Source organism: Papaver somniferum, chromosome 9, assembly GCF_003573695.1.
Source record: "Papaver somniferum cultivar HN1 chromosome 9, ASM357369v1, whole genome shotgun sequence".
Classification (NCBI taxonomy): Eukaryota; Viridiplantae; Streptophyta; class Magnoliopsida; order Ranunculales; family Papaveraceae; genus Papaver; species Papaver somniferum.
In genome coordinates this window covers 144,793,741-144,810,968 of record NC_039366.1, presented here as the reverse complement: position 1 = coordinate 144,810,968, position 17,228 = coordinate 144,793,741, and the positions used below count along the sequence as shown (strand labels likewise).

The 17,228-nt window shown below is 36.4% G+C and overlaps 2 protein-coding genes across 11 annotated transcripts; one reads left to right on the top strand and one right to left on the bottom strand.

Annotated features, from left to right (window-relative positions):
* Nucleotides 1–547: 547 nt before the first annotated feature.
* On the bottom strand, nt 548–4,920 carry LOC113310187. 9 transcript variants are annotated; one of them, XR_003341017.1, is made up of 6 exons: nt 3,977–4,920; nt 3,789–3,888; nt 3,163–3,223; nt 2,387–2,721; nt 1,311–2,293; nt 548–1,121 (listed from the first exon to the last, which is right to left on the bottom strand). XR_003341017.1 is itself a non-coding variant. In XM_026558777.1 (4 exons), exons 1-3 carry the CDS (start codon nt 4,051–4,053, stop codon nt 2,461–2,463), a joined length of 438 nt encoding a protein of 145 aa, XP_026414562.1. In that variant the 5' UTR covers nt 4,054–4,882; the 3' UTR covers nt 1,940–2,293; nt 2,387–2,460. The 9 variants fall into 9 exon arrangements, 2 of the variants coding, with proteins under 2 accessions (XP_026414562.1, XP_026414561.1); XR_003341015.1 differs by having other exon boundaries at nt 3,163–3,227; nt 3,977–4,918; XR_003341016.1 differs by having other exon boundaries at nt 3,081–3,223; nt 3,789–3,891; nt 3,977–4,917.
* Nucleotides 4,921–8,810: 3,890 nt separating this feature from the next.
* On the top strand, nt 8,811–13,180 carry LOC113314272 (ras-related protein RABE1c-like). Of its 2 annotated transcripts, none has more exons than XM_026563063.1 (9): nt 8,811–8,988; nt 9,090–9,204; nt 10,987–11,059; nt 11,153–11,253; nt 11,721–11,786; nt 12,029–12,126; nt 12,373–12,435; nt 12,519–12,611; nt 12,761–13,180. In XM_026563063.1, exons 2-9 carry the CDS (start codon nt 9,132–9,134, stop codon nt 12,842–12,844), a joined length of 651 nt encoding a protein of 216 aa, XP_026418848.1. In that variant the 5' UTR covers nt 8,811–8,988; nt 9,090–9,131; the 3' UTR covers nt 12,845–13,180. The 2 variants fall into 2 exon arrangements, with proteins under 2 accessions (XP_026418848.1, XP_026418847.1); XM_026563062.1 differs by having other exon boundaries at nt 8,813–8,988; nt 9,093–9,204.
* The last annotated feature ends 4,048 nt before the right edge of the window (nt 13,181–17,228 follow it).

Sequence of the window (17,228 nt, the reverse complement as noted above, 5' to 3'; positions counted from 1 at the left end):
AGAGTGGCTGATACTCAGTTGACAATTCGCCGATCATTCACGAATTTTTGCGAACTGGTCGTTTCCAATCTGTACGCCCTTCCTATTGCAATTCTGAACCATATACGTAAATTATATGAACTTCCCTTGTTATTCGGGTTTTTTCCGTTCCGAATGAGATTCAGGCGTACTAGTTCGTTACAATTAAACACCTAACTTCGGCCCAACTTGTTTTACGTAGCTACTGGGCTTACTCTTTTCAAGGCCCAAAGTCTCTTTTCCATCTTTCTCCAAGAAGAACCCATAGAGGGAGTCGAACCCTATCAGGCCAACTCCTTGAAAAGGAAAATTAGGCTAAGGCCCAAAAAAAATATTTTTCAGATACCGTGACACCCATAATTAATCAAAATTATAAAAAGAAAGTAACAAGACAAAGTTACCCTTAATATATTTACTTGTAAAAGAAAGAAATTTTGGATTTTCTATCTGCTCAATAAAGAGTGCATAACCTGTTATGCGTCCTATTTTTTTAGGGGTATAATTAGCATGCAAACTTAAATATAACACCTGTAAAAAACCGTCCCTTGAAATTTTATAAATTTTATCTCGTTAGAAAGCTTCTAAAGAGCTCTACAAAACGAGCATAAACAACAATATCAAATTTGAATTTTTTACGAAAAAATCGGGAGTGATTATCATTTTAATGAGAAATTCCGAAAACTGGATACATTACCATTATGCAGCCACCATAAATGATGCATAACACATTATACAGACAACACGAAGGATGCATAACAAATTATGCAAAAATGGTTATGAACTACACCACCGTCCACCGCCATCGTCAACACCAGCACCACCATCTCCGCCAACACCGCCGCCGCTACCTGCCCCAACAACAGCACCACCGTTGCCGCCCCAATAACAACATCACCACCGCCGGCAACACCACCTCCGCCGCCGCCAGCACTACCTTCCACCACCGTTGTCGGTACCACCACCTCCGCCGTCAAAATGGCTGCATAACAAGTTACGAACCTTTCAAAGATAGTTACATAACCTGTTATACTCCCCCATCTCAGATTGCTGCAAAAATTATGCAGCTACTTCTGCATGACATGTTATGCACCCTACAAAGATGCCTGCATATCATGTTATGTACTCTTTTAGTTTGGTGCATAACAAGTTATGCAAATATTTTAATCTGCATCATGTGTTATGCACACTTTTTTAAATGCATGACAGGTTATGCAAAAAGTTTTCGTAGCAGGAAAACCAGTTATGCAGCCAAAAAGGAAAAGAAAAAAAAATTTACAAGGAAAGAAGCATACCTGGAGTTGGTCATAAATTGTATCAAATCATCAATTTTGTATCTTCGACCCAACCGTGTGTACTCAGTTGATGTTACTCTATGATCCACGCGGAATACCAGATTCAACATACCATCACAAGGTTTAATCACAAGCAAGATATAGACAACATCCTAGGAGGAGTATTAATCTCAGAACTCTTATTTAGTTTACACTCAAACTAGTGAGCACTAAAATGCACCTTCTTTGTGTGGACAGGTGAAAGACGATAGAAACACTTGTGTAAAACCAACTTTACAAAAGCATTTGATACATGGGTCATGGGTGTCTTTAGGCATGAGTATAAAAGCCATCACACAATAATAATGCATATCCATGAATCAACAACCAAAACGGAAGAACTAAGGGTTTAAACTGCTGACATAATACGATAAAAGAGGACAATAAGCAACTGCAAGTCACACTAATAAAAAAATTAGCATTGTGCAAAGATCAATCCTATCTTTCAAAGCTGCCAAGTTTCCATAAATTAAACTACTGTGAAAATTCATTTCCATGATATTTAAACTAGTGTTCCCTCTTTCCACCAAATTCTCAACATAGATCAATCCTAACATACAAAGCTGCCAAGTGTCCATAAATTAAACTACTGTAAAAATTCATTTTCAGAAATATTATAACGGCTCAAAGTGGTTGCGTAACAAGTTATTTAGTTAATTTAATCTGCAAAACAAGTTATACAAGTTAAAGTAGTTGCATAACTTGTTATGCACCCTTTAAAGATGGCAGCATGACCTGTTATGCACCCTTCCAGTTTGCTGCATAACCTGTTATACATAACAAACCCCCAAAGTGTATTCACCTGAAATAGCTAGTCCTTCTTTTGGTGTTCTCTTTTGAACTCACTTGGATCACGAACAAAACTTATAATACACATACACTTTAAGGTTTGCATCATCTAGAACTGGATCCTTTAAAGCTTGACAACCACGTTCCAGATCTGACTAAAGAAAACAGAAGCCGTACACGAGGAGATATAAGAAACCAAAGAAAAAAAAACAGAAAATAAAGGGAATCACCACAAGTTTTATTCTTACAGTAAGGACACTGCAAGTTTTATTCTTCATTTAGAATTATAGCAGACACATATTTTGATCTTCTGGAGGGATATCTAGATGGAGGAAGAATACGAGGATGATGACATTCTCCCGAGCCTGACAGACTTAACGTAGTCTGTGGGGCAATAAGCTGAAATGCCAGGGAGTGCTAATCCCATAAGCCTTAGCAAGATGCAAAACCAACCCTCCTTGTACTCAGGTCCATGAGTGTATCCCATTGTTAAGCTCCTCGCTAACTCCCAAGCGGCATTCAGATACTCTAGAATCAAGAATTTGATCTTGTAGTAGTTCGGATTAGGTTCTTCATCCAATTCCTGCAAGATAAGATAGAATTAAGATCAGGGCTATAGATGAACTTAGAAGCACGGGCTAAACATAACCTTACAATGTGAAAATTTGATTAATAGATTGATTACTGTTTCAATGTACATGTTATTATGCTTGAACAAGAAGGTGTTGTTGTTATTCAGTTAATTTAATCTGCATAACCATTTAAAGATGGGTGCATAACATGTTATGCACCCTTTTAGTTTAATGCATAACAAGTTATACAGGTTAAAGCAGTTGCGTAACTTGTTATGCACCCTTTATAGATGGCAGCATAACCTGTTATGCACCGTTTCAGTTTGCTGCATAACCTGTTATACATAACAAACCCCAAAAGTGTATTCACCTGAAATGGATATTGTCTTTCCTCTTTTAGTGTTATGTTTTAAACCCATTTGAATCACGAATAAGACTCCAAATACGCATACCCTTTAAGGTTTGCACCATCTAGAACTGGATCCTTTAAAGCTTGACAACCACGTTCCAAATCTGACTAAAGGGAAAAAGAAACGAACAGAGAATAAAGGAAAATCACCACACATATACAGTTTAAAGTCGAAGTAAAAAATCATATCGAACAAACATACTGAAGTTTACCTACACACGACTAAAAAAAGAGAATTTTCAACTAGTAATCAAATATGTATATGTACTCAATAATTTTCCAGATGACGTGTACAACATAACTAACTAAAGCTAAGTTGTCGAGTAAATTAGACTGTTGCTTACCAACAACATAATAAAATAGACTGTTGTTAATTAATATACCCCATAGAAGTATGCACTAGAACATTAACCACACAAACACAGGCAATGACAATCACGACCAACATACATAACATCAAATGCAGAAACTTACATAAGATGCAAAGAGCTCAAAATAACATCTATTTAATGTATACCTTCCATACGATTTATTGAATTAACTATAGATGGTTACGACTAATCGAATCACCACTTATCTCGTATCAAATGCAAAAACTTCTTAAAGAGGCCCCGTCAATGGCTTCCATAAATCGCGGAAAAAAATTTGTGTGAAAATGGTGAAACAAACCTCAGATTTCGTATGAACCAAATCAGGATGAATTAGTTTCTTCTGCCATTCTTTATATGTTTTCTCCAGATTGGTATCCTCTATCTCAAATACTTTCTCCCTGCTATGTTAGAAATCCAATTAGGGCATCTTAATAAACAATTATTGTCTAAAACACAGTCGGAACAAAACATAATCAATATACTCACAATCCGAAAATATGGAAATAATCCACGGAAGTATGAACCGGTTGAAAGCTTTTACAAGATTCACAAGAGAGAAACATTCTAGACACGGCAACAACACCACAATTCCAGCATCTCCCAGAGTTTTCATTTAATGAACAAAAATTCTTCCTGCAATTAGCTAGAATTTGCCATAAGAGCTCTTGGAAACCCTAGATTCTCCAGCGAATAATAAAAATAACTCTAGTAGATTGTAACTTGGGATCCAAATTAGTAAGTAATCTTCGGCTTAGGGTTTTAGTAGCAAAGACCCGTAGATTTCTTTTTTGCATTTTCATTTTGAAAATTAAAAATTAACAAAATTCGAATTGATTTAATGGTAACAATAGTTAAGATGTCCTAAATTCAAATCTGGTTTATATTTTTTCGATCAATACTAAAAATAGGGAGTAAATTAAATTTCAGTCAATAACCCTAGAAACAATTTCCTAATTCTTTTTTCGAAATTTTTATCTCAAAAGACAAATCAAGATTAGATGAAGAAAGATCCTTACTCCGATCAAGATTAGACTAACAAATTGAGTTGTAATCAGAAGTTTAAAATTCCCGAAATCATAAAACCATTTTCAGGAAAACAAAAAGTTGTTGATAGAAGGAACTTATCTTGCGATTTCTATTGATCATATTTAACAATAGATGATAATCTTCATCGTAAGATTGAATTTCAGACGATCAATCTCTCAAATCCTCCGCGGTGAGATCAGAATAAAATGTTTCTGAAAATAAACGAAACAGAAACGAAGAAGAATAGTATATTAGAAGGCTATTTTGGGAATGAATAAGAAAACGAAACATAAATTCTAAAACTTTGGGTCGGCGAATAATTTTATCCCTGAGAACGAGGGCGCGAATAAGGTTTTACGCCTGTGGATTTGTTGGTGGGAAAAATTGTAAAAATGGGTCTAGTAGTAGTTTTCAGTCCTTGAAATTGCTTCTTCTCCACTGAACCAACGGCTTGTTGGTGTCAATGGTACTTATATATTAATAGATATATATCTATTTTTAGTACAACATATCATATTCTCCCCAAACTTCTTCGTATATATTTTTTTTGCAATTACTACATACCGAATTTTGCGTCCCAAATTCATATCTCCAAAACAAATTATACACGTATTTATGATGTTCCGTATTACTGCCGACTCACGAATCGTTGATCGGATTCTTGACCGAACTCGACTTTCACAAATCCATATAGTATCCATACGTATCCCGTACCCCAAATTGCGAACTAGGACTGATACTTCATTTTTAGGGTAAAAGAGATATGATCCAATACTACGCCGCCTACCCTTTCACTAGTGTGTTCATTCCTCAAGATGTTTCCACGTGGTGAAGATATTTTCTACTCCAAGGTATAGATGTGGAAGTGGTTAGGGTTGATACGGTTCTGGTGGAACCTTTTAAATTAGCTACTGGTACAGACGTTGATTTGGTTGCGACCGATAAAGTTGTTTGAATTGGCTGTTTTGAAACTTCATTTAATTGGCTAGTGGCATTTTTTTTTGATCGATAATTGGCTAGTGGCATTATTTGTTTCCTATGAGCTTGATTTAATTAGCTAGTGGCGAAGGTGTTGAACTGGTTGCTGTGAACTTAATTTATGTAGCCTTATAAAAAAAAAATTTAATTTTTTTCCGGGCTAAATTGGGGTCTATGCCAGTAAATTGGGGACTATAACTACATGACAAAATAGGATCATTAACAAGTAAAATGAGATATCCCTTAACCAATTATTTTAGTTAATGATAAATTTATTCTTGATTAATTAGTATTAATTTGGTTGATTAATAGATGTTAAATTTTGTTAATCTAGAAATCAACTAAGTTGATTCATCACGGAAACATTTCAATTTTTTTTTTCTGAAAAATCAATCCAGAATCGGTGGATGTTTGTATATTCGTAGACCGATCTTGGGTTGATATTCCTTAGGGCAATTTTGCGTTTTCCCCCCTATCGAGATTCCTAATTAGTGTTTCCTCCCTAAAAAGATTGAAATTAGTGTTTCCTCCTATCGTTACTTTTTCCATCCAATTTCCAGTTAGTTGAGTCAGCACTATTATACACGTGGTAAAAACATACACGTGTCATACATAGTTTCCGAAATACCCTTATTTTGTTCAGTCGATCAAACCAAAGATAATTTCCCCCAAATCGTTAAATCCATGGAAGAAGAGAGCAAATTGGTTTCGGTTACTGAGAGATCCTCCTCCCAACTCCGGTTAACATACAGACCCTACTCCATCTTCGCTGTACCAGTTCTGCAAATGGGTTATACCCAATTCAAACAACACCAGGAAATCTCAATTTCCAAAATCAATTCTTTCCCAATTATTAAATACTGACCATAACATCAATTTCTATTCTGAATCATCTCAATCTCGGCGACAACACCAATTTACCAAAACACCAATTCCATCTATTGCTTCGAAAATTTCAGTACATATCACATATAAGAATTTGATTAAGAATTTGCATAACCAACACCATATAAGAATTTATCATAACATCAATTTCAGCCGGCAAACAAATTCCGTCACACCACCAGCTGTTCACTTTTCTTCATTGAGTAATGAAACCAATTTCAATCCCATCCAGAAATCCCCAAATCCGTGGTTGCTGTCAATCACCATTCAATCAAAGATCGATTCTAGACATTTCAAAACAAATCAATTAATTTCACAGTAAAGTAATCAACTGTTGAGAGCTGGATCCATGAATACAATAACGAACCATTAACACCTCCATTGAATTCCTTAGTTAAACTGATGTAAAACTCAAATTCTCAATCTAACTTTTTTTTCTCCAGCCATCCGATCTGCTCATCATTACATCGTCTTATCCTAATTTTCTTTATCATTTCTACATACGGGTCTTCATCTTCTTCTCTTTAATTATCAGCTCTGAATGTCGATCAAAGAAGACTTCCAGATGATTAGGATCCGTAAAATTTATCTCCAACTAAAGCAAACCAATTTTTGTTGTTTGGACTTTGGACTTTGAATTTCACGGAATTGGTTTCAGGATAAGACGTGTTTAATTACTCAAAGGAAGGGGTATTTTGGGTAATATATGCGACATGCGTACCATTTTATCCACACGTGCACAGGTGCTGACTCAGCTAACTGAGCGGCGGATGGAATACCTAACGATACTAATTTCAATTTTTTTGGGAGAAAATGCTAATTAGCAATCTTGGCAAGGGAGGAAACGCAAAATAATCCTATTCTTTATTGATGATGAACGCCCAAAATCGGTAAACATAATCTCATGTATAGCCCGTTTACAACAGAATCGGTTTACATGTCCAAACATATGAACCGATTCTGGGTCTCAATCTGCTTGAGTATTTGAGTTAGTAGTATATGATTTCTCCCCCAATCAATTAATGATTGGTGACCACCCAATGATTGGTTCCCAACGAAGGAATGCCTAAACAAAGAGAGAAGAGAAAACTAATGATGCTATATAGGTCAGTGTGAAAAACGACAATGAAAAAGTGGAGAAATCACTGAACCAATGTGATTGTGATTCAAAATGACTTTCCAGAATGAAATGGTTTTTTGGTTATAGAGAATGAAGACAAAGAACTAGTGGAATATCAATAAATGTATAATTGTGTGAACACATAGTGTTGTTAGAATCGGCCAATCAAAATCAATTTGTACATGAATTATGGATTTGGAAAAAAGTGAGTTCTATGTTAGTTTTAGTGCACATAATCGGATCACATTGAGATGAACATATGCCGGTTCTGACAAGGGAAAAAAATAAAATTACTAGAATCGGTACATATGTACCTTAATAATTCCCGATTCTTATAATCGATCTTTGTGGGCACGAACAAAATCCGTTTCTAAATATAATCGATTCATAAGTACATTGACGTAAATCGATTCTAATAAATCCATAGCATTTTGATTTCGAAAAAAAATTGAATTTTGAGTGATTGCATGTTGGTAAAACCTAATTTAGGAGATTGGGTTGCTAAAAAGTACTTGATTCATGCCATTTCATCTGCTTCTATGACAATCGAAGATGGTTCATATTAGGGGTGAAGAAGAGAAGAAGAATTGGTTGGAGATGAAGATGGAAATGAATTTGATTTTGATTTTGATTTAAGTTTTTAGTTTTTAATTTTATGATTTTTATTTTAGTTTTTAGTTTTATTATTAAGATTTAATGGGGACACATTTGTAGTATTAGTATTTGATAAAGGGTAAGTTGGTAGTTTTCTCTTAATAAAAAAAAATTGTCTGTAGTGTAAGCCCAAATTAATTGGGATAGGCACCAATTTAGCCAGGATTTATTTAGCTGGTGGTGAAGGTGTGAACTTAATTTATATAGCATGTAACCACGGATATACAAAAACCAGTTACTTAGACCGCAGAAGAGCATTCCTACAATTGGTGTACTAGTTCTCCATATACTAATGGATCGACCAACAACCCTAATGCTGCTAATGGGGTACCATATTGCTTGGAGGTGTACCAAATTGCAAATAAGAAAACATGTTTCAGTAAGGGGTTGGTACACCCCAAAGCAATATGGTACCCCATCAGCAGACATGAACAACCCTACTCCTAGCGCTGTCTATTCGCCTTATTTACCTGCACTTCTGCTAGACCATAGTACCATTGTCGAGGGTAAGATATTCATCGACTAGAAAAGAACTAGGAAAAACCAACAGTCTTATTAACAGTTACGACCCCCACTCAACACCAACGGCTGTCAGTCCATAATTGTCCGTTAACGAATCCAGGAACCGAAATGTCGATGCCTGAGGCAAGAGAAGATTACGTGTCAGATAAATGAGAAGAGAGAGAAAGAAGGAGGGAGATTTTGAAGTGGTCGTACCATCTCCCGCGTTACTGATACGACTTTCCGATGGATCGAAAATACTATTCCATGTTGTGCCAAATCTTAGCACTACTTTCTCTCTCTCCGGACTCTTTCTCTGTTTCTCCCTGTCTTGGTATTCTTCTTCCTCCTTCATTTCCGCTATATTTTTCTTTCACTTTTTTTTTTCTTTTCCGTTTCAATTTTGTTCGTGTTTTTTTATCTCTTCTTCTCTGGCAGAGCTGAATTTCCATTAGGTTTTCGTTTCTATACTTCCATATGGCTACTCCACCTGCCAGGTCCCGAGCTGATTACGATTACCTCATAAAACTTCTACTAATTGGCGACAGCGGTAAGATATTCAGGTCCCTTACGTTTCGCATCATCATATGGAATTTTTTCTTAGATGTTTCCTGATTTTAATCTTCAATTGGTGTGTGTTAAGTGTTGATTTATTGAAGCGATTTGGGATTTTCATTTTCTCAGCGGATTTTTTTTTTACAGATTATTGATTGATTTGGGAATCTTTTAAAATTTCTTAATGTTATGTGATAGATTGATTTAGAGTTGATGTTTTTTGTGCTTACATATTTGTATATTTGACTGGGGTTGGCTTAGACGTTTAGTGACGTATGCATAGGCTGAAATTTGCTAAATCAGTTAATTATCAACTTAGAGCAGATCTCAAGTCATCCTCTCATGTTAATTACTTAGAAATTTATAGCTTACTGGTCGTGTGATCGTGAAGTACAGAAATGTTGTAAATTGTGTTGTTCAAGGATTATTATTTGCATCAAGAGGAAAAAGAGCTTTAGTAGTCTTATTAGTCTTTGACTCTTAAGCTTTAGGTCGAGTCTTATGCTTCGTGATATCATGCGGGAGGAGAACTGTTCATTTAAACTAATCATTTGGTGTAAGCCGTCTTGTTAGGCGGTTAACGACAACCATGAGAAGGGATTAGTTTTGCCATATTAGGCTGAGAAATTAGATGTTTGTTTCCTATACATCCAGCCGCCAGCATTTGATGTATTTACTTCTCAGTTGACATCGGTAACACATCTATGCCAGTTTACTTATGTTTGTGTAACTAAGTTGCTTCATCTTTCTTTTTTTTCTATAACGTCTATTGCATATTAATCTATCCTGTTATAGTTACTTCCAGGATATTGCTTTTAGATATACACTGGGTCACAATCTACATATTGGAATTAGCAAATCTGCAATGCACATTTTTGTGGCATACTTATGTTTTTTCTGTGATTCTTCTAGTTCATCCAAAGCTAATCTATTTCTCAAAGCTTCATGTGCTCCTTGTGCATCGGAGGTTCCGATGTTATCGTAGTACTAATGTTATGTTCAGGTGCATCAAAGTCCTAGTAGTTCTCGTTATGAGGATATATGAATTTGGATAATCACCAACTCCATTTAACTGGAACATTTGTGACTGAGGAATCCTTGGTCACTTTCTTGAGATCAATGATAATACCAAAAGAACTGAAAATGATCCTCCTCATATCAATCATGAGCCTGAATTGCTCTTTTGGCCTGGTTAATTGCTTGGAACAGAAAGTTCACATTCTTATCATCGGTTACAGGGAGAAGTTGCTTACTTGAGCTGTTTGCCTCCAAAAGGCAAGGCATGGTTTTGTGGTGTTGCTGGGTCAGGCCATATAAGGACATTTTGATGGTGCAAGTAATCCGTTGCTGTGGAATTGTGTCAATTTACTCGTTATGAATCGATGCATAAGCCTCTCCCACAGAGGAGTAAAGTGTACCTTTGGCATTATAATTTTGTGTAGATGTGGTTGGTCATATCTGATTCTTAACCAAGAGTTTCACTTCTTGATAGGGATATGGATCATGGTCTATTCGTGCATCATTTGCAATAGATTCTTGCATCTTTTCTGTCGTATCTTAACGCCCGTTTCTTGTTTATTTGCTTTTAATAGTTTCAATTACTTGCCGCTAAAAATAAGGAAGACTTTCACCTTCTAATTCTGTCTAAGGAAGTTTATCCTTTTTTAGCATTAAACATACCTTCTTGAAGGGCACATAGAATATAAATCCTTTTAGTCATTATTTTCTTTCTTCCTCTGTGGTGGTTTCTCCTTATTTTATTGTCACCATTTCGCAGGTGTGGGTAAGAGTTGCCTTCTTTTACGTTTTTCTGATGGATCCTTCACCACCAGTTTCATTACCACCATTGGGTATGGGGTCTCTAAACTTAACTTGTTTCTATGTTACTGAGCAGTTTTGTTGTCTTAAAAATTTAACTTGATCACATTTGATCCTCTCAACAGTATTGATTTTAAGATAAGAACTATTGAGCTTGATGGCAAGCGGATCAAGTTACAAATCTGGGATACAGCTGGTCAAGAGCGTTTTCGGACAATTACAACAGGTGGATCTATCTACTACTCATCTTTCATGCTTGTAAATTGAATAGTTCATTGCACGATGGTAGAATTGGCATCCCTGCCACTACCTGCATGTATAAATACGAGAAGGGAAGAACATGTCAGTTTGCACCATTTGTCTCAGTTGAATCTCCTAAGCCGCATGTCCATCTTAATTTGTTCACCGGAGCCTTGTAGACTTCACAATCTCGTGGATATGGAATTGGTAAACGAGGAATCAATGATTAAAGTAGCGAAAAAGTGTAAAAATTTGTATAATTTTCAACTCTTTATTTTGCCTACTGCCACTTCACGCATAGGTTCCTCGTGACAGTTTGCTAATTGCCACTTCATGCATGATCTAATATAATACGGTAAACTATTATTAATATTTCTTGTCTTCTCCCTGGGAGCCGACTTTTATTATGGGCCACACATGATTTATAATCTGAAGGAATCTTTTCTTTTGCAGCCTATTACCGTGGAGCCATGGGTATCTTGCTGGTATATGATGTTACTGATGAGTCATCTTTCAATAGTAACTACTTTACCCCTCTCCTTAGTGATATCTGAATTATTTTCTTCACGTTTTTATTTTGATCCTTAAGCTCCACATACCCGAAAATGGATGCTTAAAAAGGTAAAGCTTGGATCCAGATAGAAATTCATAGAGGTGGATGGCGACTCTGTCTTCGATGGAGTGGGTTTATGAGGCCCTAATTCTTGTCTCTTATATGCCTTGTACTCAATTTTCTTATATCTTATATTATCATTTCTCAGACATCAGAAACTGGATCCGCAACATTGAGCAACATGCCTCTGACAATGTTAACAAGATACTTGTTGGCAACAAGGCTGACATGGATGAAAGCAAAAGAGTAAGGTTCATCTTGAGCTTTACCTTCTTGAAGTGCTCCTTTTTGCGTCGACGCGTAGTTGCTTTTTAGTTGCTTCCAAAAGCTCTCATTTCTGCTCAATTTTGTCTTGTGTCATCATGGTAGAAGAAGATAAAACACTATTCTTTTTGCACCAAATACGTGCTGTCTTTGTTCGGATATCTGGGCTCCATGTTGCTTTTCCGTTTCCCTTATATTCTTGGTGACAGAAAACTTTTTTATCTGTAGGCTGTTCCCACCGCCAAGGGTCAAGCACTTGCGGATGAGTATGGCATTAAGTTCTTTGAGACTGTAAGTTTTGATCTCTCTGATGAGAAATATTCTTTACTAGTTCTCACATTGAGGATGTACTGAAAGATATTGCTTTGCCACAGAGTGCAAAGACCAATCTGAATGTGGAGCAGGTTTTCTTTTCTATAGCAACTGATATAAAGCAAAGACTCGCAGAAACAGACACGAGAACTGAAGTATGGTTTTGCTTCTTTTCTCAAAACTATTTTCGAAAGAACTCACCTCTCTAATCAGATTGAGTTTTTTGAATTTGTTTCTCTAGTTTCTTTCGTTGTTTCCTTGTTATCTTCTCTTGGTAATTCCTTGCACTGGTAACCTGTTGCAGCCACAAACGTTCAAGATTAGCAAACCAGATGATTCGGCTGGGCCCAGTCAACCTCCTCCAAAATCAGCTTGCTGCGGTTCCTAAGAGAATCATGAGAGGAGAGGATTTATGAGCGAGAAAGAAATTTGGCGGTTGGGGTCAAAGAGGTGGCGAGACTATCTGGCAAGAAAAACGAACATTTAATTTGACGGCGAAGTTGTTGTTGCTGTTGCATGTGTGGGCTTGTTTTTCCTCTCAATACATTCACGACTCTATTACTTTGTTTTTATTGTGCAATAGTCAGTGATGAAAGAATTTATCAATTGCAAACACATTCTGATTCTGTAGATCTTGGGATTGCTCAGCGTTAATATTTGTTTCTCTTTGATGTAGAAAGATTATAGTATATAGAAGCTACTACTTCCACTTTCTCCAGTCGAAGTTTGCCGGATGTTCTCTCTTCTTGTTCTTCGTCACAAGAAATGTATTTCTTGATTCCACTAACTGGCATGGAGTTTTCTTATCAACTATCAACTTGTGTTTGGCTCAACTTAGTATTTCATCGTGCAAATGAAAGATTGATTATGTTTTCTGTGAGCACAGAAGTAACGATCATAGCTTCGTGTCCGCAATGATGGTTTATGCGATATTTGAAGTACATGAATAATAACTGGATGAAATAACGGCAAGAACTCTGAGCACAAGAGCTCTTCATCGTTCTGTTTATGCTAAGTTCGAATGCAGTATAATGATCATACATAAATGCGCAAGACAAAATAAATAATAAGTGCAAAATGTAAATGAAACAGCTATTTACGTGGTTCGGCACTAAGACCTACGTCCACGGGTATTGAGGTTTTCACTATATATCGATCGGGATTACAAGGCTCAGTCAAATGATTCTGAGTTAATGGAACGAAGATAAAGTAGAAAGGATTTCTCATATCCATTCTATTACACTCTCTCTCTCAAATAGTTCTTTTCTCAAAATGGTCGACCCCCTCTTCAAAGGTTGAGCAGGATATTTATAGGTTTCTTATGTGGGTCTCTTTTTACTGACTCACTTGTCACTTGTCGTCTTGGTTAGTGTGCAGATCCCGAAGACCATCTTCGTGATGATCTATGGACTAACTCCAATATACTTTTTAGAGAATCAACTAGACAATCAAACTCAATCTAGATAAAAGTATATCAAAGAGTTAATATCTCAATCTCTCGATTTGATCTTTACTCAAGTAAATGGAAATCTGCGAGTCTTTATCAAATACTAGAGAGATAAACTTGGATGATACCAAAGACCAATATCCGAGTGTCAACTAATTTAAATCAACAACCAAAGGTTGGATATTCTAATTGATTCATCTTAACGCACAACCTGTGATATTTCAATTATATAACAAAATATAATGCAGAATAGAAATAACACATATACCAGAAATTTTGTTAACGAGGAAACTTCAAATGCAGAAAAACCCTGGGACCTAGTCCAGATTGAACACCACACTGTATTAAGCCGCTACAGACACTAGCCTACTACAAACTAACTTCGGCATGGACTGTAGTTGAACCCTAATCAGTATCACAATGATTCAAGGTACAGTTGTGCTCCTTACGTCTCTGATTCCAGCAGGATACTAGGCACTTGATTCCCTTAGCTGATCTCACCCCCAACCGAGAGTTGCTACGATCCAAAGTCGAAGACTTTAGTAAACAAATTTGTATCACACAGAAAAGTCTATGATGATAGATAAATCTGTCTCCCACAGATAAACCTAAGAGTTTTGTTCCGTCTTTTGATAAAATCAAGGTGAACATGAACCAATTGATAACCGGACTTATATTCCCGAAGAACAACCTAGAATTATCAATCACCTCACAATAATCTAAATCGTATGGTAGCGAAACTAGACATTGTGGAATCACAAACGATGAGACGAAGATGTTTGTGATTTCTTTTATCTTGCCATATCGGAGATATAATCTCAAGTCAATTATTCAATTGAACTCGTACGATAGAAAATGACAAGATCAGATCGGTCAACTACAAGAGAAGTAGTTTCGTCTGGCTTCACAATCCCAATGAAGTCTTTTAGTCGTTAACCTACAAGGTCTCGAGAAGAAACCTAAGGTTCAAGGAGAACCGACTCTAGCAAAACCAACTAGTATCACACAGGAGGTGTGGGGATTAGTTTTTCCAGTTGCTAGATGTCTCCTTTATATAGTTTTCAAATCAGGGTTTGCAATCTTAGTTACCTTGGTAACAAAGCATCCAATATTCACCGTTAGATGAAAAACCTGATTTAACCAAGCTAATATCTTTCAACCGTTATATCAAAACTTAGCTTGTCACACACAAATGAAATGTATTTCATTTAGGTTTGAGTAGTCGTACCTAAGCGTGTACACTTAGTTGGTTCACAAATAGTTAACCAATGGTTAGCCATATAAGTACTTTCATATTAACCGTATTCATCTTCTTCACATAACTAGTTCAAATGACTCATAAGAACTAGTTTAAGAGTTGTTCAATTGCTTAGGTCTTTATGAATAGACACAATTGAAACAAAATTGGTTTGATTCACTTGAATCAATTCATGAACAATATAGCCACGGTTTGCAAAGATTGTATTCCTTATTGATTTATTGTTGAAGTTCATGAACTTCCGATTTGAGAAATATAACCAGCTTGGGTACGCGTACGGGTACGTGTACCATAGCTACCGAATTTGAGTTTATAAACTCAGCAGAAATTTTCGGTCGAAAACTTCCGTGGGTACGCTTACGGGTATACGTATCTAAGGTGACTGGTTTAACAGTTTGCAAACTTACAAACTCAGAGTTTTCGGTTCAAAAACTTCCGCTGGTACGCGTACCCAACCCGTCTCCTTCACCAATACCTTATGCACACATATGCACACACTTGGTTTCCGGCACATGGATTTATACACTAATGTGCGAACAAACTATATATGCTTATATCCATAGTTGGTTACGTAATCTCAACTCTACATTTCAATCATTGAAACATTCTTCTATAATGTTATAACAGTCGTTATTCACAGCTATCGTCATCAAAGCTATTTTCAATATTGAAATGTCATCATGAATTTCGTCACGAGTTAAGATGAAAAGTGGTTAACGCGAAATCTTACCAACACATATTTCGAGAAAAAGATAGGCGAGTAAACTCGGCTCGAAATAGCAAATGTGTATGTATGAAAACTATCATACTTATACGACTTTGTCTCAAGAGTAGGAGATAGAGTAGATAGACTTTTGAGTGATAGATAAGTTCAAGTCTCCACATACCTTTTAGTCGGATGAAGTTCCACTAGTTCCTTGAGTAGTTCTTCGTCTTCGTAAGATGATCGCCATGGAGTCTGGAGCTCAACTACACTAAATTGTCCTAAACCGAGACTTAGCTATAAGTAGTCTAGAAATCAAGACATATAGTTTTGACAACTAAAATTGACAAACATGCTTGAGATATCAACGCATGCGAGTTCGACCGAGCAATGCTCTAACAATCTCGGGATGGAGTAAAGCAAGCTTCTTGATCTTCTATTATGCTTCGCGGTAGTCTTTGCATCAGGTGCTCCTCGACTTACTGATCGTTGGATCTATTTTACGATGGATGCGTGGCAGATGATGATTCATATTCTTATGATGTTGTAACGTGGCATCATAGTTCGACGCCCCTTTGCTTTATGGATTATACGTGGGCTTTTCTTGACACGTGCTCGATTATGAATAATGTGCATACAATTTGCCCCTTTTCTTCTAAGTTTGATGAGAGTCAAAGTTTGAATAATAATTCTTCACCCTGTATGTCTCCCATTCCTTGCAATAGATTCCCTTGATTTTTGGGCACGTTTCCCACTCCTAGTAATAACTTCCCATCGATTTTCGGTGCGGTTTTCTTCTCCATTTATTGCGGTTATAAATATGAGAGAGGGTATGAGCGAAATAACTTTTATCCTCATTCTCATTCTCTCATGTTCTTCTTTTGTCTCCTAGAAGCATTTATTTTTATTTCATTTTTGAACACAAAAGTAACTTGTTCTTTTGTTCTTTACTTCTGCTGATAGTGCGCCTACCTCGTACTGGTTATTCCTTGGAGATATCCTTGTGTCTGAGTAGGTTTGGTCGTTGATTCCTATTTTTAATCTCTTGATTCCTCCATTGTTATAGGTAGGTTGATCTTCATTACTATTTTCATGTTTTAATTAGTTTTGTCTCTGTTGTTGTAGCTTCTGGGTTTCGTGATGAAGAAAATAATATACGAAAATATATATACTTGCCCCTGTTCTTCATCACGAAATCTGGAACCATTTTGTTGATTTTTATTGTAGTGTTTTTCTAGGTTTTTGTTGAGATGTATATGTTCTTGATGGAAATTGATGTTCATGGATCTAGTTTTGACCTTCGTTTCTTTTTGTTGCCCTTCTCAGGTTGTTATGGCGAACAATGAACGAAGGCATAGTCCTTA

Coding starts and splice junctions, on each gene's coding strand:
- LOC113314272 (XM_026563063.1), top strand. CDS start 9,132: ATGGCTACTCCACCTGCCAGGTCCCGAGCTGATTACGATTACCTCATA. Junction 9,205..10,986: donor TCTACTAATTGGCGACAGCG/GTAAGATATTCA, acceptor ACCATTTCGCAG/GTGTGGGTAAGAGTTGCCTT. Junction 12,127..12,372: donor ACATGGATGAAAGCAAAAGA/GTAAGGTTCATC, acceptor TTTTATCTGTAG/GCTGTTCCCACCGCCAAGGG.
- LOC113310187 (XM_026558776.1), bottom strand. CDS start 4,053: ATGTTTCTCTCTTGTGAATCTTGTAAAAGCTTTCAACCGGTTCATACT. Junction 3,892..3,976: donor TATTTCCATATTTTCGGATT/GTGAGTATATTG, acceptor TTTCTAACATAG/CAGGGAGAAAGTATTTGAGA. Junction 2,722..3,788: donor TGGTTCATACGAAATCTGAG/GTTTGTTTCACC, acceptor CTTATCTTGCAG/GAATTGGATGAAGAACCTAA.